General features: G+C 39.6%; 1 protein-coding gene across 1 annotated transcript in view; it reads right to left on the bottom strand.

Annotated features, from left to right (window-relative positions):
• The window catches only part of bicdl1 (BICD family like cargo adaptor 1), a 31,180-nt gene extending 19,594 nt beyond the window's left edge, over nucleotides 1-11,586 (bottom strand). The window contains exons 1-2 of the mRNA XM_041788265.1: nucleotides 11,194-11,586; nucleotides 9,746-9,961 (exon numbers count right to left, since the gene is read on the bottom strand). Coding sequence (XP_041644199.1) covers nucleotides 9,746-9,961; nucleotides 11,194-11,586 — 609 coding nt within the window. The remainder of the gene's footprint in view (nucleotides 1-9,745; nucleotides 9,962-11,193) is intronic.
• Nucleotides 11,587-21,805: the final 10,219 nt, after the last annotated feature.

Here is a 21,805-nt window from a genome sequence, read left to right as displayed (position 1 = left end):
CAGGTCACAGTGTGACCCACTGGCCCAGCACACTGTCAGATTTAGATCATGTTGAAAAGCCACATAGCTGACACACACTGCCTGATTTGTAGCTACTCACTTAATCTGCAGATAAATTCCTCAGATCCAAGATCAGGCATTACTAGCATGGCAGGACGAGCAGGAAAGCAAGGGCAAATCAGACTGCTGTACTAGAATCCAGGGCACAGAAGTAGGGTTCAGGAGAGAGACGTGTTTCTTCATGCCCTCTTTATTATGACATTTGCATAACCAAATGTCCACACATCATTTTTTCTGCAGAGAATAAATATGTTAAGAATAGAAATCATTCCTGTTGCCTCAGTTACAGGCTGTGGCTGTGGGGCATGCTCTTGCAGATATAACAAGAGGCACATTACAGACCCTTGGTGGCACAACTATGCATCTAACTCTCTGTACCCTCTCTGTGCCTTTCTGTTGAGCACATTCCCATGGTAACAACACATGGAGTTTCAAAATGCATGTCATTCTGGTTGTCATAGTAACCACAGAGCAGTAGGATTGGTGGAACTGTGACTTGTGGTCTCAGTGCTTCTGGTATTTTCCTTAGTCACTGTCACAAAACACTACCTCGTCTAGACTTATGGAGGATGGGCAACAACACTCAGGCCGACAGAACCTGCCGCTCACACAGCTGATCTCAGGAGCAGCGGCTACCCTGAGCTGACAGAAGGCAGATGTAGCGTGCTCCAGTGATTGGATGGTATCAAAGCTGCTGGACAGATGCCCAGATGGCACGTTCAATACATACTAGAGGTTGTTAGAGGACGATTGAAGCAATGTGCAGCTTGTGAGGTGGACTCATTATACTGACATGGATGCCAATACCCTGTATTATCATTCAAAGGCTTAGATCACAACTTGATTTTTAAATTCTTTGTTTAGCTTTGAAAATTCTAGAAGTTACTGAGTAAAATTGACCATGGCCATAAAACTTGTTGACAATTATGCTCAAGGGGGATAAAGGGGGGATAAAGGGGGGAGCTTTCTGGGGCCTAGCCAAACTGGGGGGCATACAAAATCATGGTTCACTGTAAAGTTAATCTGTGATAACTCTATTTTAATTTCCCCCTGTATAATAACTTCTCTTATCAAAGACGCAAATATATTTAATCTATCTATGCCATAGTAGGTAACCTCTTTTGTTAAAACACAATAAAATGGGACAGAAATGGGCAGGAAAAGCAGTGAAAAGTGGAAAAAATGTGCAAAGAAAGTGGAAAAAGGGGTTAATACTGGTGTACATTGGTGATTAGAAGCAAAAAAAGGCAGAAAAAGTGGTGGGAAGGGTTTTAAAGTGGCTTAAATAGGTGGAAAAGGTGGTGAAATGTATTTAAAAATGTCAAAAATGGGTAAAAAGGGGGGGGGCATGGGGAAAAAAATTCTAAATAGATAAAAAAAATGGCAAAAAGTCGCAGCAAATATGGACAGGAAAAATTATTAAAAAGTGGTTAAAAAGTGGCCCTTATAAATAATTTCAAAATCAGAACCCAATAATAGTTTGACACACTTTCCAGCTCCAGAATGAAGTAACTGTTAGCCAGGACATTAGCATTAATGCTACTGATCAAACATGCATGCATTGTTACTATCAATAAATCCCAACAAGGGAGGGCCCGTTCTCTGGGGGCCAGCCAAGTCTGTGGGCAGGCCTCCTTATGCCTGAGTCACTGCAGCCTTAGCCTTCTTTGAACCTGGTTGTTAATGTAATTAAGTAAAGGATCCCTTCCTGCTGGTTCACTCAGATCAGATTAGGCCTGAGTAGAAGGCTGTACTCTCAGTCCAGACTCACACAAACAAACAGACAACCTCATAGCCTCTGGATCTCTGGATCAGTAGGTACCTTCTTTTCATGGTGTACATGGTGTCAAGCAATTTTACTACCAATATCTGGAAAACCACTCTCAAAAGTCTAGGACAACATCTGAAAGAGGAAAAAGCCACATGGGGTTATTTTTCATCAGCCAGGATAGGCTGTGAGGATAGAACTTCAGAATAATTCTTAGCTCTTCTTTGCCAAAATAACAAAGTTACCTGCTGTTATTAATTAAGTAGAGATTCGACTGGTATTGTTGTGTCTACTGACAGAATGCATATGGTGGAGCTGCTAGTACGGATTATAGCCTAATCCCCTTAGCGCTGTATTTTACTCCATGGCTTACATCACTTCTTATGGAGTGCCCTGGCTTCTCAAGGTCATCTCACTGCAGTCAATTTGTTAACAACTCATTTCTTAGATGTTGGTTTGGCTATACACTGTGTAATGAATCTCATCTTTGATTATAAGGTTTGCTTCAGAAATCACCCTCCAGCAGTTTAGTATGATGGTCAAAAAAAATACTCATAAAAAACATCTGCAAACCAAAATGTAAAATCAAACAAATGCTTGAATACAAATAAATTCAAAAGTACATAAATGGGGGGTGCAAAAGGCCTCATGGTTAGCTCGCTCCCCAAATGCAGAAGCTAGTCTTCCAAGCAGATAGTGCAGGTTCAAATCTGACCTGTGGTTCTTGCATGTAATACCCCTTTCTCTGCCTCCCTGGGGAAAAAAAAACCCTGAATCTGTAAAAAGTACAAAAATTATGAGGTGGATTAAAAGCCAAGTAAAGAATTATCTTGAATCTATCATCAATCATCATGTGATATCTGAAATAGTCCTCTGGGAATAGACATGCATTTCTCCAAAACTCTGGTGAAGCCAGAGGTTGGCTTTATATAACTTCTGTGTAAGACTTCCTTTTACGTGTGGCTATCATTTCTTTGTCCCTATCGTCCCAGAGCAGCACCACCCCCTTTGAGTCTAAGTTGAACAGCAGAATGTAACTTATACAGTTGCTTTGCATGCACTCACTGCAACAGAAGGAGCCTGAAAACGAAACTAATTTCAGGGGGATCCCCTATAATCATACTGCAGATTAGTAATAATTAAAGAGTCAAACTTTGTCAGGCCTGAAAAAAAAATCTTAAGATGCTTGTTTTTTAAAAGGAGGTTGGAGCAATCATTTCTGATGTGTTTCAGGTAGTGAAAGAATCGAAACACTGTTAGTGCTGCTACACGCTGTCCAGCAGATTTGAGGCTCATGTTTAAAGGCTTGATTTGTAATGGATTTTGGCTGCACTTTCACACAGATATCTGTTTACAGAGAAAATAAATCATCATAAAGATAATGTCAATTGGATGCGGTGTGTCATTAGTTGGGATGAGTATTGAAATCAGGTATCAACATAGTTCTGGTACTAACACATCTACCTACTGTACCGAATCACAAGACAGCTTTTGGTGCTTCATTTTGGTACCTCCAACCCAGTTTATACCAGTTTCCTTTACTCATATGTTCTATCAGCATCTTATTTCTAAATCATTTGCAATACAAAAATAGCTTTTATCTGCTGCCAACTGTTGAAAATCTTTTTTTCCCTTTTAAAATTACTGAATCAGGCACTATTTAGGCATGGATACCTCTTAAAAAGTATCAGTTTAGCACTGGTATCAGAAAAAACCTAAAGGATAAAAGCCCTAGTCATTAGCGTGGATAAAATTTGGCTATTAATTGTTTTTTGTTTTTTTTTTTTTAGACGGAAATGCAGCAAAACCTGTAGAAACTGTAGCTTAACATAATAGTACTTAAACGTGTTTGAATCTGATTTTGAGGGTAAATAACTGGGTGGGTTAATATCTGATTCTCTTCTTTGTAAACATAGCATCTGTAAAAGTGAGGAATCAAAGACATACATGTCTACCTTTTAATATTTCTAATGATTTGTATTCTACCTGTTTAAATTCTGTTGTTTTGTTTATTAAATACTTGCATGTTTACTGACAGAACTGTTATAATTCCTCTTCTATTGTGATGCAGCAGTGACAGCCAAAACTGGCTCATCATTCCAATTGCTTGTGTATTTTTTAAACATCCTGGTTGTGGGAGTAGTTGTTATGAGCCTCGTCCTCAATAGATGTGCCATATTTCCAGAAACGATTCTCTAAAACGTGTTTTTTAGCTAAATGAACTTTAATTACAAATTTAATCACTTGATCATTGCATGAATATGAGCAATCCCAGAGTTTTGCAGTGCAGAGGGTCAGAGGGTCAAATCATTTTTTATAATTATAGTTAACTCACTGTTGCCCAAATTTTTCTGTATACTTTTATGCACAAAATGATGTGTGATGTGATCTAAGGCAGGGCTGTCCAAACTATGGCCTGTGGGCCAAATGTGGCCGCAGTCCATTTTAAAATGAAATATGGCTCACATTAGAACGTGAAGCTAGACTGTATTGTACTTCCTAGATTCAGCACAAGGTGGTGCTACCATGCTAATTCTGTAAACAAACATTTTGACCAGAAGAATTTACTGATGTGTTTTTGTGACTAAATTGAGACAACACTGCAAATGGTTAACATAATAACACAATTCTGATTTATAATGCCCTTATTGTTTTCAGTAGCAAACAGCAGTACCAATAGCATTCCAGAGGTGGAGCCAGTGGTAGCCAGGGCCCACAGGGCTTCCCCAAAATCCTCAAAATAAATGACTTTTTTGCCTTGTCAGCTATTAACTAGCCATTTCAGCATACTTGGTCACTAAGAATATCTTGACTAACATTTGATTGGTTTTATTAACTGCAATACCCTGAAGAGGTATATGGAAGTGGCCCCACCATCCATACACTTCTGTATGGTGGAAAAAAAAGTTTGGAAACCCCTGATCTAAGGCTACATAGCAAATATTTGACCTTTACTTATCCAGGGTTACTACCACATTTTCATTCCTTCATTTCCACATTCTTGTTGTGTTTGCCAGCAGCTTTAAGCTTAATGAAGCTGCTGCTTCACACTGTGAGGTCACCCAGTAGGAAAGACAAGCCTGAGGAATGGAATGCCTCCAAACACCATCATATTTAGTACCTCATAAAGGACTAACATCTCTGGATTAATGTGAGGCATGATGTTTCACTCCAACATTGAAAACTGTCAAGATATGAGCAATCTTAGCGCCTGAGTTTTCACATTGTTACTGACAAGGTATTTAGTTGCAGCTGAGACAAATGACCCCACACACAAAATACTACATTTCTGATGTGATGTTTATGTTTATTGGGTTATTCTAGAGACTTTCATGACTAAGTTGATATATAATAATCAGACAATAAAACTTCACTATTTCATGAAAATGACCTTTTCTTGTGAGGGTTTGTCACTTCTCTGCCCTTGATAAAATGGAACAGGAGTTCAACAACGTCAACGTGACAGGAAGTACATGGAGATTTTTTCCAAGAAGACTATTTCCCAAAGTGTCTACTCACATACACTATATTGCCAAAAGTATTTGCTCACCTGGCTTGACTCACATATGAACTTAAGTGACATCCCATTCTTAATCCATAGGGTTTAATATGATGTTGGCCCACCCTTTACAGCTATAGCAGCTTCAACTCTTCTGGGAAGGCTTTCTACAAGTTTTAGGAGTGTGTTTATGGGAATTTTTGACCATTCTTCCAGAAGCGCATTTGTGAGGTCACACACTGATATTGGATGAGAAGGTCTGGCTCTCAGTCTCTGCTCTAATTCATCCCAAAGGTGTTCTATCAAGGTCAGGACTCTGTGCAGGCCAGTTAAGTCCATCCACACCAAACTCTTTCATCCATGTTTTTATGGACAGTCAGACAAGTACCGTTCTCCTGGCAACTGCCAAACCCAGACTTGTCCATCAGATTGCCAGATGGAGAAGCACGATTGGTCACTCCAGAGAACACGTCTCCACTGCTCTAGAGTCCAGTGGTGGCGTGCTTTACACCACTGCATCCAATGCTTTGCATTGCACTTGGTGATGTATGGCTTGGATGCAGCTGCCCATGAAGCTCTCACTGTTCTTGAGCTAATCTGAAGGCCACGTGAAGTTTGGAGGTCTGTAGCTATTGACTCTGCAGAAAGTTGGCGACCTCTGCGCACTATGCGCCTCAGTATCCGCTGACCCCGTGCCGTCATTTGACGTGGCCTACCACTCTGTGGCTGATTTGCTGTTGTTCCCAATCGCTTCCACTTTGTTATAATACCAATGACAGTTGACTGTGGAATATTCAGGAGCAAGGAAATTTCACCACTGGACTTGTTGCACAGGTGGCATCCTAACACAGTTCCATGCTGGAATTCACTGAGCTCCTGAGAGCGACCCATTCTTTCACAAATGTTTGTGGAAACAGTCTGCATGTAGGTGCTTGATTTTATACACCTGTGGCCATGGAAGTGATTGGAAAACCTGATTTCAATTATTTGGATAGGTGAGTGAATACTTTTGGCAATATAGTGTATCATTGATAGAAAAAGCTTACATAACATTTACAAAGGTTTTCATATGAGACAAATGGCAATAATGAACTTATTATGGCCGGTGGGCTTAAATGGGTTAAGGAGATTACCATTTTAAGACACAGGGACAAAAATAAAACAGCAGGCCACCATCGGCCCCAGGGTGTCCTCCAGCTGCTTATACATTCTCCTCTTTTACTCAGAGCTGTGCACAGTAAGCACTGCACTTACTCATAGCCTGTTGCTTTGTATAAAAACAGACAGAAAGCAAAGGAAAGATAAGAAAGCAAATGAGGATGAAAGTCAGCACAGTGGCTGACCTCATTTATTCCTTTACCCACCAAGTCTCCTTCTGTCCGTCCAATTCCCTGAACCATGAGTGCAGGATTGATGCAGTTAATTAGTTACCATAAATTTCCCTAAGTCACATTGGCCACTACATATGCTGCCATAACATAATCTGCTCTACTGTCAATGAATTCCTTTATGGATTTCCCACATCCAGGCTTCAATCAAATTAAATACAATTTAATTATGCAAAGTGCCAACTCCAATCATAGCAAGTGACCGGTCCAGATCAGAACAATCTTTGATTTCAATGTAATGACGGTGTTAGGGCAAGATGGGGGAAGGAGGTGGATTTAATTTGATAAAGACAAGAGGCGCAGAGCTCCTCTGCAGCAGTGAGCAGGGGGTTTTGAACAGTCTTACAGAGCATTCTTCTCCCAGGTGCCTTACAGCTGATTTTATCTTCTCCCAGGAAGGGAGACAACACACAAATTAAAGGTTGCCATAGACACAACAGCTGATGGGGTTTCAAAGCATCAGTACAGGCTTTGTCATCCTCTGTTTATAAAGCTGTTGGGCTGGGCAGTGCATTGGTAAATGGAAGTTTGACCAACCATCACCAGCCTACCTGGTGACTGATACCATTCTGATATCTCCATTTATATTCCTTAAATGTTTACAGTGGTCTCTGAGGGGACATCACTGTGTATCAGTCTGACAGAGCAAGAGGTACAGCATACTTTGGCTCTTGGAAAGCAAACAAGCCAATGCCTCTGACATTCCCTTTGGGAATTATGCCACTATTAGAGACAAGAGTGCAGAAAAATAATGAAATCAAAGGGTATAATCCATCTACACTTAAAATAACTTCAGTCTCAATTACTAAAAATATCTCTATATATAAAGGTGAATCTCAAAAAGAAGAATGTCACAAAAAGTTCATTTTTTTACCCTGTTATTTAACTCAAATATTAAATATATATTCTAGATACATCTCATACAAAGTGAAATATTTGAAGACTTTTTTGTATAAATGTTGATAATTATGGCTTATGGTTCACAAAATACAGAAATTATGTTCATTTATGCACTCAATTATTGGTTGGAGCTCCTTTTACACAAATTACTGCATCTACGTGACGTAGCATGGAGCTAATCAGCCCGTGGCACTGCTGAGGTGTTATGCAGATCAGGTTGTTCTGATAGCAACCTTTAGCTGGTCTGTATTGTTGAATCTGGTGTCTTTCCCTTGGTAATTCTCCAGAGATTCTCCATGGGGTTGAGGTCAGGCCAACTGGCTGGCCCATCAAACACAGTAACACCATGATCAGCAAACCAGTTTCTGGTAGTTTTGGCTTCACTGTGGGCAGGCGGCAAGTCCTGCTGGAAAAGGAAATCAGTTTCTCCATAAAGCTTCTCAGCAGTTGGAAGCTTGAAGTGCGCCAAAATCTCCTGGTAGTCGACTGACAGTGTTGACTCTGGACTTGATAAAGCATAGTGGGCCATCACCAGCAGATGACATGGCACCTCAAACCATCACTGACTGTGAAAACTGAAAACACTGGATTTCAAACACTGAAGGATTCTGGGCCTTTCTGATCTCCCTCCAGACTCTTTGACTTTGATTTCCAAATGAAATTTAAAAATTAGCTTTATTTGAAAACAGGACTTTGGACCACTGAGCAAAGGGCCTTTTTCTCCTTACTCCCAGCGAGAAGCTCATAATGTTGTCTCTGGTTCAAGAGTGGCTCCGCACTACAAACACAATACTTGTAGTTCTTTTTCCTGGACCCGCCCTTAAATGGTGGCTCTTGATCCACTGACTCCAGCCCCAGTCCACTCCTTGTGAAGCTCTCCTTAGTTCTTGAATCTGCTTTGTTTGACACTCCTCTGAAGGCTGAACTCATCTCTATTGCTTGTGCACCTTTTCTTACCACACTCTTCCCTTCTAATCAACTTTCCATGAATATTCTTTGATACAGCCTCTGAGAACAGCCTGACCTTTCAGCAATGACCTTCTGTGGCTTACCGTCCTTGTGAATGGTGTCAATGATTGTTTTCTGGACAAAAGTCAAGTCAGCAGTCTTCCTCATGATCGTGGTTGTGTGTACCGAACCAGAGTGAGAGAATAAAGGCTCAGGAACCCTTTGCAAATGCAAGTTTTCCACAAAATTCTAATATTTTGAGATAGTGGACTTTCGATTTTTGTGATCTGTGAGCTTTAATCATCAACATTATAACAAAAAAGTCCTGAATTGTTTCAGTTTGTATGAGATGAATCTTGAATTTACAGTAGTTCAACTTTTTGAAGTAAATCATCGGCTTTTCTTTTAGGTATCACACCTGTTTTACAACCTTTATCTCTAGAGGTTTCCTATCTTCCTGTCTTAAGGAAAGCAGGAAAAAGAAAGAATTTCAACACGCTCTCAAGAAATATCCTACAGTTTCCAGTTTGATTTTAAAAAAAAAATCACTATTTTAGAGTTGTTAAGGTTGGTCTTGAGGAATGTGATGTTATACTGAGGTCCTTAGAGTTCAATATGCTGCAGCTTACATCCCATCAGTTTGCATCTTCTGTGATGTAAACAGTACTTCACATTAAAAAAGAAAAACTCTGTCAGTCATAATTGCTGTGCCCAAATTACCTGTCACAATGCAGAGTGCTATTGCATAAGCATGCAGTCCAATTTTGAATTATTTAACATACAGAAGACCTGGAAGCTTCACTTTATATTGATGAGTTTGCATAAATGAGGTAAATATAGAAACAGACTGAATAGGGGTGAATCATCCCTTAGGATGACAAGTTGGTCACTGATTGGAGCATCTTTACATCATTCTACTCTAGCCCACATTAACTGGACTGACTAGCCCTGTGGCAGGGTAATGGAGAAACAACTGCAAACACCATGAGATAAAAAAAATTGAGCTGAAATAACTGTACACTCACACACACTGGATTGTCTATAAGAAATGTGTCATGGTTGTATCATTAAGATCATGTGCCATAATGTCTCAGTGCCCAGACTAATACAATCTCCCATGCAGATTGAAGCTGCACATCTGACACACATGCATATATAAAATACACAAAGACACAACCTCACCCTTCTGAGTTGCTCCAGCAGTCTGTGATTCTGTTCAGAAAGTTCACCGATGGCCTTGGTCTTGTCTCTGTCAGCGTCTCTCAGCTGGACCTGGTGGCGCTCCAGCTCACCTTGCAGATGTTGAAGGTCCGTCTCCAGCTCAGCCACACGGCCCTCCCACTCCCCTTCTCGACTTTCTAGACGCCTACGCAACTCATGCTTCTCCTGCTCCAAGTGCTGCATTTGGGAGAGGGAAAATGGTGATGTAGTGATCAGTCAATCAATCAATGTATCTATCAATCATTTGCTGGGATCGGAGCATATTTATATTTACCCTTATATTACTGAAAAAAGAAAATCTGAAACAAAATCATGTTTTTCATGGGTATTTTTCACTTGTGCAAGTGCTAGACTTGATCAAATTTAATTGTTGGTGATGGCACTGTTACTACTATTAAACATTTTGCACTAATATGAAAGCAGTGGATGCTATGTGAAGTTTCTCATTTTGTGAAACACCAGACACCACATGGGGTGTAGTGATTCTTAACTGAATCAGTCTTTTGTTACTCTACCTCCTGAAGCTGCAGTTTGGCTAACAGGAAGCTAATTTTTATTCTCTAGAAGGCAATGAATGATGGAGTGATGCACTGCACCAGCAGCAGCAGCATCTGCCAGAATTCTGATGGGTGTCTTTGTTATGGTTAAAACCAAAGATGAAGCTCCTGGCATCTATGTGGTAGCTGTTTCAATGGCAGACTACTTTTCTTCACAGGAGGAGAAACCAAAAACATTCACAATGAACACAATAAATACAAGTCAAGGCATCAAAAATGGTTAAACTGACCAGGACCCATCACAGAATTATTCTTATGAGTCTATAAAGAGACAGCTTATTCTTCTAAACTGCAACATAAGCTTGTATATGGATCAAAGGGCTGAACAGATGTAGGCTACAGTAGATGCAGGCCTGTGCAGCCACAGGATTAGTCTTTGTTTCTTTCCCAGGCTCTGTATTGGCCTGAGTGAAGGATTTGATTAAAAAGTGGCTCTGCCATTGAGTATTCATTGTTAAAATGATTGATGAAATAACCTTAGACTAAAAAAATCACATATTAATAGCTTGGCTACAAGCCACTGTAATCACAAAGACATTACCTGAAGTTTCCCATGGCCAACGATTTTAGTAGGTTTAAAGTACTTAATAGTTTACAGCAGATGAGCAACAGTAAAATGCCACATTAACAAAAAGGTCATGAAGTGTTATTAGTTGATTTTGAGAGTTTACATTAGGAGCCTAGCTCCAGGAGCAGCATTTGTTATGATCCTCAAGAGTTTGTTTACATTGCAAAGGGGCTGGGCCTAAACTTAGGCCTAACTAGAAATGTACAGCATTTTTTAAATTAAACCAGATAGCCAGGGGCCAGCATCAATACTTGAGTAAATTATTATTTCTTGTCTTTGTTTACCTCTAATTTCTCGTTGAGATCTTTGTGCATTTTCTCATATTGCTTGGTCAAGTCTTGGTTTCTCTCCAGCAAAGCTTTGCCGAGTTTAGCAGCTAAAACCAAGTCTTTTTCCTTTTGACGGAAAAGCGACAGCAAGTCTGGGTTATGTCCCACCGCAGGCATCTCTTGGTCCGACAGCCCCCCTTCGTCATCCCTCTCACCAGACAGCATGGCCAGTTCCTCCTCCAAGGCCATGCCCAGGCCTCCGGAGCCGGCGTGCCGCAGCGGTTGAGCCTGAAAGCCGCCGGGTTCGTGTGCGGCGGGGCTCGCCCGGGGCTCCAAGCAGTCGCTGTCCAGCTCTAATGGTGCTGAAACCCCGGCAGACGTCTGCAGGTCTAGGCAGAAAGCGGACATTACCAGCCGACGGAGGAGAAGCCAACAGATGAGAGCCGACTGATTTTACTCCGGATGAACCCACCCTGAGCTGACAGGGCAGGGCTGACCGGACCGGCATACAATCGACAATCCATCCATCATTGTCGCTGTTCCGACATGGATCCAGTTAAATTGTCAACTACTTTCTCACGATCCAGTCTCCTCGCTTACCAACCAGCCCCGACTCTGGCTCGGATTGAATCCCGGCTAACGCCGCCTCCTCTGCAGCTTACTGACTGGCGGATGTATTAGTGGACACACTATGTTGTTTTTATCCCGGAATAAACCGCCTAAATGATTTTGGCGCAGTGGTTGGTCGGTCAGGGTCGAGCCCGTCTCGGGGTCCAGGGTCCCCCATAATGCTCGGCCTGCAACACTGTAGTCAATTCAGCCAAACAGATGAGCGCAATCCCGATAGCTTCTCAACCTCTTTTCCCTTCTCGAATGCGCCTTAATGACTCGGTAGTGACGCCAGCTGCGATCCGTTACAAAGAAGATCTCCATTGGCTGAAAATGATAGCGCCATATTTTGGTGCTTCTCACAAATCTGTGACAGTATACTACCACGTGAAGAGGTAAAATATAGACTGTAGTCTAAAACCATGCAGCAAGATATAGGCCTGTTAAAGTAAAATAAAATCTCAGCTCTTATAGGATGAAATTACCACATTAGTAGACCTACTTTTATTATTTTAATCTACCAGAGAAATACGGTTAATAATCACAATTCTTCAGCTGTCACGCTGAAATTAGTTTAAATACCAGAAAATAATGACTATAAAGGTAGCTTTAAAAAGAAACGTGTCAACTTAATTCTATAAGCATATTTTAAGTAAGATTATTTAATTCTACTTTTGTTTAAGTACAGAAATAGAATGTTTTCTCTCATAAAAGGGCTGAACACCACCTGAAAATTCACTACACCCAAAAGACCAAAGCTCTACCAAGAGCTAGCTAACCCTAAAGTTAGCAAGAATAGCTATTGCTATTCATATCAGCCAAGAGAATCAGTCTGCTAGCAGTAGTTGTCAAAATAACGGCTCAATGTAATATTTCGACGTTTCACAGCACGTTTGGCAGCTGAGTCGGTCAAAAAAGTACAGTTTGTAATGACTATAAAGGTAGCTTTAAAAAGACACGTCCAAATTTAGTTCTATAGGCATATTTTAAGTAAGCTTACTAAATTCTACTTTCGTTTAAGTACAGAAATAGAATGTTTTCTCGAATAAAAAGGCTGAACACCACCTGAAAATACACTACATCCATAAGACCAAAGCTCTGCTAAGAGCTAGCTAACCCCAAAGTTAGCGAGAATAACTACTGCTATTCATATCAGCCAAGAGAATCACCGCTATGTCTGCTATCAGGAGTTGTCAAAAACAAACGGCTTAATGTAATATTTCGACGTTTTACGGCACGTTTAGCAGCTGAGTCGGTCAAAAAAAGCACAGTTTGTAATTTTCTTCTTGAAGGTAAGTGATATGGTGGCCCTTTTGATTAGTCGATGTAAACCTGCATCCTTTAGGCTTGGCTGCCGTATTAAAATGGTTTTCTTTCAGTTCCCAAAATTGATGAAAACTTGAATAATTGGTCCATTTAAAGGCATTTTATTCATGTTTTGTCGGCCGCCTCATTTTATGCTAACCTTATTAGCCATAGTTGTGAAATATTTTTCGTTTTATCCCACTGCAATATTGTTACGGCTAGGTCTTTTCAACAAGCTATTAAAAATTTTGTTTATTCAACTTAAGTTAACTTGTTGAAACTCTTCAGTGCTTTTATGAATTATTTCTCACAAATTCTTAAAAATTAAAAACTATAATCTCACATTGGCACAAGTATTCAGACCCTCTGCCAAACACTTGAAATTTAGCCAAGGTTTCCTCTCATTCCTCTTAGTGAGATGTTTCTACACCTGCGGTAAATTAAATTGATTGGACATGATTTGGAAAGGCACACATCTCTCTATACAATGTAAAACCAAACAAGTTTGAGTAGTGAATTAGATTTTTTTTAATAAATTAACTTGACTTCGATACGTCAGACAGTACTGTGGGCACTTTCTTATAGTTAAAAATCCAGTTTAAACCAAACACAATATAACATGTTTAAGAATTTTTCTAAAGCTACGTGGTCACCACCTTCTGCAGTTTTACATTATTTTCTAACACATACTTTAGTCTTGTACATTTATGCCCCCGAAGGTGGTCCAAACTCTTCCAGCATAATCAGTATTGCATCTGTACAGCTCAATACAAGCAGGACTTTTCTCTCTGAGTCAGTTACTTCACTTATGGTGCAAAGGTATCTAAAGCCCAAAGGCATTCTGGGAACAGTGACAACCTAACCCAATGGCAAAACAAAATTATAATGATTGAGTACTGCTGCCTTAAAACTAAAAATGTGTTCAATCAACTCAGAAAAATAGAGCTGAAAAAGCTGTTTGGATTTTTAAGTTAAAACAACTTATCTTTTGTTTTAACAACCTTCAACTGTTCCATCTTACAGTGTAAAAGGCCTCAAAGCTGGCAATGCACATTAGAACAAAAACCAAGCCATGAGGTCAAAGAAACTGCCTGCAGAGCTCAGAGACAGGATTTTTAAAAGAACAGATCTAGAGAAGGCTACAAAAAATTTCAGTTGCACTGAAAGTCCACAATAGCACAGTGGCCTGCATCATTCTCAAATGTAAGAAGTTTGGCTTCCAAGAGCTGATCATCTGGCCAAACTGAGAAAGCAGAGGAGAAGGACCTTAGCAAGAGAGGTGACCAAGAACCTGATGATCATTCTGACTGAGCTCCAGAGATCCTTTGTGGAGATGGGACAAAATTCCAGAAGGACAACCATCATTTACAGCCCTCCACCAATCTGGGCCTAAGGCAGAGTGGCTGGACAGAAGCCTCTCCACACTACAAAGCACATGAAAACTGGCTTGGCTTTTACATGGAGGGTTTTTTTTGCATTCCAGCTGTGAGGCCTATAGAGATGTCCAATCAGTTTAATTTAACATGGATGGACTCCAATCAAGGTGTAGAAACATCTCAGCAAAGATCTGAGAGGCATTTGCCAGTGTTTTTGCAAACGGTCCAAATTCTTATTTAAATATGATAGTTTTGTTTTTTATTTTTGATTAATTTGCCAAATTTTCTAAAATTCTGTCTTCACTTTATCATGATGGGGTATTGAGTTTAGATCAAAGAGTATAAAATATATTTTCTTTCGACTGTAGCATCAGCCTATGACATTATTGAAAGAAGTAAACAGGCTTGAATACTTTCTAAATATACTGCAGGTAAAAGCAGGTCCAAAAGGATACAACCACCTCAGTGGTTTGTCTGTTAGGACAAATAAACACATCAGATGAAGGAGTTTCAGTCCAGTTTAGTTCATTCAGTAGTTTAACTGATTTTCAGCAAGAAGGAAAATGTACGACAAAGGATTACTTTAAACCTCTCGAAAGCATAATTCAATCTAACAAAGTTGCTTTGTCAAAAAATCTAGAATGATTTAACATTATCATAGTTAACAATAGATGGAAATAAGGCAGTAGCTATACAATGGCAATTAACATTTCAATTTAACTAAAGAAAACATTCAAGTGCCTCAGTTCAAAGTACGTGGTAGAGGGAACAGCCACATGCTCCAGATGGCTCCATTGTTGAGAGGGAGGAAGGGCACAGGTGAGCTGCCTGTCTGGCTTTATTGGCTCTGAAGCCCTGCCCATGCAGGTAACCAAGTGAGTCTGGAGAGTCAGAGAAGGAGGGGGATTCTTCAGAGGCAGTCAGGGAAGTCTACAATAATACCAACTTTATGCCATAGGTTGCTGCAGAGATACCTACATGAAGTCTGTGTTTTGGACATTGGTATGTGTTTTTTTTTTCCAAGTAGTTAATAATTTCATAACAGTTTATAAAATCTGCTCCAGGCTAATTTTGTCCAACAGGACTTGGACTGATTTTTTGTTTGCATATTGGCTGTATTTTTCAGAAGAAATGTATCCAGTGAGGATTGGACTATTATTCCAGACCTGATCAAAACTGCCAGATTTACAAAAAAAGCTTCCATTAGTTTCAGTCAATTGAATCATGTTTATTCAACCCAACAAGTTGAAACTGAAGTTAAATTCATGCTTGTTAAGTTGGCTTAAATAAACATAATTAAGTTAACCTGAAACCAATTGAAGCAATTTTAAGTTGGTCAAAATTTTTCTTTTGAGATTTATTTTATTAAAGCTTATCGAAAACTTCTAGATTTATATGTTTTTTATTTTATTTCATGAATTTAGTTTGCAATCTTACAATATGTCTGTGGTTACATGGTTTATAGAGCAACAACAATGAGAGATATCTTTCCAAACCGAGAACCAGTTGATTTTAACTTTGAGAGTCTGTTTAAGGGTAATAAATGATGTAAAGATTAACAGTATGTTGAAATACAGCTGCATAGCTATGTGTTTGTGTCGGAGGGGGATGACAGGATTAAGATATTTGTTTGATGCGGGGGGAGGGGTATTAATGATGGATGATCACAAACAAAGCCTCATGAGCTGATAAAATAAAAAGATGTGGGTCACAGCTTGTGGCCCAAATTTTTGGGGGCTTTTGTGGCCACCCAGTAGATAATGGGTGATTTCCTCAGTGTAAACCTTTATGCTTTGTAAATCTAAGCTAAGCTGCAGTAAATAAACTGATCAGCTAATATTACCGGAATTCAAGTGATGCAGCTAGTTGTGGGGTAACAGTATAGGAAAGGCAACAAACACCTTTGTGCATTAATGAAGAGTTTATGGTAAAACGGTTTTGTACTCAGGAAAATAATATTAAAGGTGTAATTTTTAGCCTAGTAGCATTAAGCTGAGCAAAATTGGGAATAATAAAACTTAATATATAAAAATAGACCTATATAAATTGGTGTTCCATCAAATGAATGTATAAACAAGTTTTATTTTTATTAACTTTTAATAATCCTTTTATTCAAACACAGATAGGGTCCCCTCCACAGACTCCACCATCATGGACTTTTGCATCTTGCATTTTTCTACAGCACCACAGAAGGAAGAAAATAACAGAAACTCCTTTTTTAACTAGGAAAGCACTCGGAGAGCGCAGACCGCGCTCTAGCACTATCTCCCAAAAATAATGAATCCTTTAAAAAATTCCTGGATCCAGACTGTGATCTGGGTCACTCCCAAAATCTAATTAGTTCTTCCTTATTCCATTTCTGACATTTCTCGAAAATGTCATCAAAATCCGTCCATAACTTTTTGAGTTATGTTGCTAACTAACGAACTAACGAACTAACTAACTAACTAACTAACTAACTAACTGACGAACTAACAAACTAACGAACTAACTAACTAACTAACTAACTAACTAACGGACGAACTAACGAACTGACGAACTAACAAACTAACGAACTAACTAACTAACGAACTAACTAACTAACTAACGGACGAACTAACGAACTGACGAACTAACAAACTAACGAACTAACTAACTAACTAACTAACTAACTAACTAACGGACGAACTAACGAACTGACGAACTAACAAACTGACGAACTAACGAACTAACTAACTAACTAACTAACTGACTAACTAACTAACGGACTAACTAACTAACGGACGAACTAACGAACTGACGAACTAACGAACTAACAAACTAACAAACTAACTAACTAACTAACTAACTAACTAACGGACGAACTAACGAACTGACGAACTAACGAACTAACGAACTAACTAACTAACTAACTAACTAACTAACTAACTAACCAACCCTGCCCATCACATAACCTCCTTGGTAAAAATCCCACTGGTTGCTATGGTTATTAGCAGTATCAATTAATTAATCAATCTTTGTTTATTACCAACCAGCCCCGATAACAAAGGTTATCTCAAGACACTTTACAAAGATTACAATTCTTCACCAAAATAATAATAATAATAATAATAATAATAATAATAATAATAATAGTTAAAATGACAGGAGTGAGCTTATTAATCTAAAATATGACCATTTGTTGTTGCTAATATTTTCCAAATGTACACATTGTACCTTAAGACCTTAGCATGAATTCACAATAAGAAATCAAAAACCTTAAAATGTTATTGATATTTTAGATAAAACTTTGCAGTACAATTAGCTTGGGGACTTGTTACATGAAAAAACAATTTCTGTTGGTATAAACCCTTTTATAAAACTGTATATAAATAGACGCCAGTCTAACACAACTGCCTCTTTGAATTAAAAACAAATCTCAAACCTGCTCTGCCCAGATCAGCTCAAATTTCCTTATTATAAACTTTGGCTCCCCCTGGAGATGAAAAAATAGTATTACAGTCTATTTACTCAGAATGAATGAAAAATTAAACAACAGCCTACTTACACCACATGGCTTTAAAGAGCTGAGAAATTGATGGAGATACGTGATCAGTGCTTTAATTTCTTAGTGCTTTTATATGTGATCAGCGGTTACTGGCTATAATGATTATTAACATAGGTGGCAGTTACAGAAAGGCGGTTTTAATACAGTGTATCTAATGTTATATTACTGAGACCCAAAATTTTACACCAGCTGGGATGATGTTTTCCCTCAATACATTTGTCAGTGTATCACAGTCTTTGTTTTGTTATTATTTTGTGCTGATTGTGTAATATTCCATGTACTAATAACCAACAAAAAATGAGAGCATCTCCATTAATAATTGCCGTTTCATAGAGCCCCCGCAGAAGCAACTTCCTTGTATACTTTGTGTTCTTTGCTTATATAACAGCTATCATTATACATACAGGCATGACTCTGCCTTTTCTCAACTTGTGCAAGGTTTGGCTGCCTGTTATGTAATAGCAGGCTCTTCAAACCCCTAGATTGCAGTATTTCTCTGTGATAGTCCCAGCTGCATCAAATATACAAGATGTAGCTGTTTCAATGTTTTACCAGTGGAGGGCAGTGTTTTTATATCTTGTTGCTAAATGAGAACGTGGCTTCTGCAAAAGAAGCACCTTTTTGACCGTTTAAGCTTTGCCCTTATGCAGATACCTGCTGTACACAGTGTACTGTTTTTTAATGATGTAAGAACATGTACAAGTGTTTTCAGGAACAAAAAAAATGCTTCCCTTTGTTAGAATTGCAGAATCAGAAATGATCCACTACATAAACAGTGAAAACTCAGTATTAACAGATGGTGGAAATAGTTGTTACTTTCCTTTAAAATTAAGCTGGGATTTGCCTTAGAGGGATCTAATACCTTGTTGCTAGGTAACATCAATATGATGCCTCTGCCTCAGTCGAAGACACCACACTGTGAAAATGAAACCCTTTTACTTGCTTGAGCCACAAAATCAATTTAATCTCCTCTAATAACCAATATTATTAAAGATGTTTATTTAACTGTAAACTCTTAGTTTTTCACTCACATTATAAAAACAATATCAGAAGATCAGAAAACCATCATCATTCTACTTCACTGTTTCCTGTTCACTGTAGATGTCATAAGTTTGCCATCTGTAAGCCATCTGTTAAGTTTGAGAGTAAAATGCTGGAATGGCTCAGTCAAGCAGTCGCTCTATACACAGAGAAGCACTGGTTGCTGGTTCAACTTCTGGTCTCAAACAATTTCAGCGAACCACCCACTGTCTTTTCCTGCTTTCCCTGTTTTTCTTTAGTTTCCTTTCAAAGGGTAATGGCCAAAAATGTTAGCTCTATATAAACTTAGCATAAAAAGTGAGGAAATTTGTGTTAGCTAGATTATTTCTCTGTTGTATTGACAATAAATCTTATACCGTAGCTGTCCTCTACAGATGTGCAGTCAAAGTTTGCAGCTCTCTGCTCAGACAGTCCAGGACAGCCAATCTCATAGGGCTGTCAGGAGGCCTGCCATGACTGCCCTTTACTGTCAGGCTGTGCTGGTATCGGCGTCATGTGCACTGAAACCTGAACATGTGGAGGAATCTTATTTTTAGCGATGAGTCCAGATTCTGCCTACAAGTGTGGAGAAGACAAGGAGAGCACTGTGCAAATTTATGCACCGAAAGAGTAACATCTTTTGGTGGAGGCAGTGTATAGTTCGGGGCAGCATCACCCTCACTGGGAAAACAAGGCTTGTCATGCCTGGAGGCAACCTCAATGCAGAGAGATACCAAGATGAGATTCTGCAACCAGTGGCAATGCTATATCGCCACAGTCTGGGGCTGAACTCTATCCTCCAAGATGACGGCTCTCGCCCCCACAGAGCGGGGTTTGTCAGAGACCAACAGAACCACATTGGCTGACCTGCAACAAATGCAGGCAGTGTGTGACCAGGCTGGTGACCAGCATGAGGAGGAGGTGCCAGGCTGTTGTGGCTCTGTATGGCTTCTCATACGCTACTGAGGCTCCTGTTTCTTAAATGAATAAATTGTTAAATTGCCAATATGTCTTGCTTCTTCAGATTTTAATCACCCAATCCACCAAACAACACAGAACAAGAGTCAACAGCAACATACACTGTTTTGCTTTGGCAGAGAAACCCACACACTCAGCTTTGCTGCTCATCCCTCAAATACATGTTCCTTACAAATATGGCACCATTTAAAAGGGAAATAAACAGGTTTTCCAAAGGTATCAGGTGTATTGCCAGGAAGTATTGTTACAACATAGAAATAATCTCCCAAAAATAAAGTTCTTTACTTTTTGTGCTGGTTTCTATAAAAAGTGACATGTTGAGAGGGTTGACAAACCTTTAACATGTTACCAGATTATGTGATGGCTGTCTTTCTGTCCATCTTCACTTTTTGTATCAATTACATTATGAAGTAAAAGGAAACCTTTATGAATTCTGCACAGATATTAAATTGTTGGGATGCTGGACTTTGTCATTATTGTTTCAGCTCTGCTTGTCTGAGCCAAAGAAACCTGAAACTGGATCTGTGATTAAAGAGGAAAAAGTCATAAGACCACAGGACACAAATGGCAAGAGACCAATTCAATGATGGTTTGGAGAATGTATGAATATAGTTAAGTTGTGATTCTATTCTGGGCCAGCATTTTTTGGTTTGCAAACTTAGCCTTAGGGAAAGAGCCATCCCCTTCTTCACACAAGACCACAGTCATGAAAGTCTCAGTAATAACTAGAAAAGCACTCAGAGAATGCAGACCTCCACCATTACCCCTAACTCCCAATAGTGAAGAATCTTTTAAAAAATTCCTGGATCCATCCCCATGTGCCCCCCACCACGGCATTGGCCAATCACTCCCTCCCCGGTAGGGTGGTAACACAGTGAGGCAAAGCATTGGCTTCACTATGGGTGGGCTGTCACAGTGGAAGCGTTGCCTGCCGGTGCCAACAGATGCACTGACAGTCTCACCCATGGTCTCACTGGATGACTGGAAGTCATGGCAGAGGGTGAATATTCCTCTATTCCTCCCAGCATTGTGAGTATTCTTGCTACAGTTCGCTGTCTTTCTCTCTGTTACGCTCTGACTCGTCTCCTCGACCGGGCGTGCGTCTTTCAAACTCTATAAACTCCAAAACTTTGAATAAAAACACACCCAAAACGCTGCTGGGATTGAAGTTACTCATGTCCGCCATCTCCTGGTGTAAAGTGGTAACAGCGCAGACCTCCGCCATCAGCCTTATCTCCCAATAGTAAAGAATCCTTTAAAAAATTCCTGGATCCAGATGATGATCCGGATCACTCCTAAAATCTAATCAGTTCTTCCTTATGCCATTTCTGACATTTCCTGAAAATGTCATCAAAATCTGTCTCCAACTTTTTGAGTTATGTTGCTAACAAACAAACTAACTAACAAACTAACTAACAAACCCATCTGATCACATAACCTCCTTTGTGGAGGTAACTAGTTAGTAGCATAAGAGAGAACTGCCCTTATTTCTACTCTGCCACTGATAACTGTAACACTCTTTGATTGTACAGTGTGCTTGCACCTTCTGAGCATCTTGTCCCTTCTGTTGCGCTGATGTAGTACTGCTTGCCAGGTTAGGTTCTGCCATCTGTTACTGTGAGTGTAATCTGTCAGTGTGTGTGTTTGTGAGAGAGAGAGTGTGTGTTTTCAAGTCAGAGTCACACTGACGTGTCACTTGGCCCGCATTAGCATAAAAACAAGAAAATTGAGGTGAGTCTGAACAGTGTGTCAGACACTGGGGACCTTGTTAGGTTGTGACATGACATGAACTGCATTACTGTTAGCCAGTCTT

Source organism: Cheilinus undulatus, linkage group 5 (genome assembly GCF_018320785.1).
Source record: "Cheilinus undulatus linkage group 5, ASM1832078v1, whole genome shotgun sequence".
In the NCBI taxonomy this organism is placed as follows: Eukaryota; Metazoa; Chordata; class Actinopteri; order Labriformes; family Labridae; genus Cheilinus; species Cheilinus undulatus.
The sequence above is the reverse complement of the archived record's forward strand: the minus strand, read 5'-3'. Positions and strand labels throughout refer to the sequence as shown.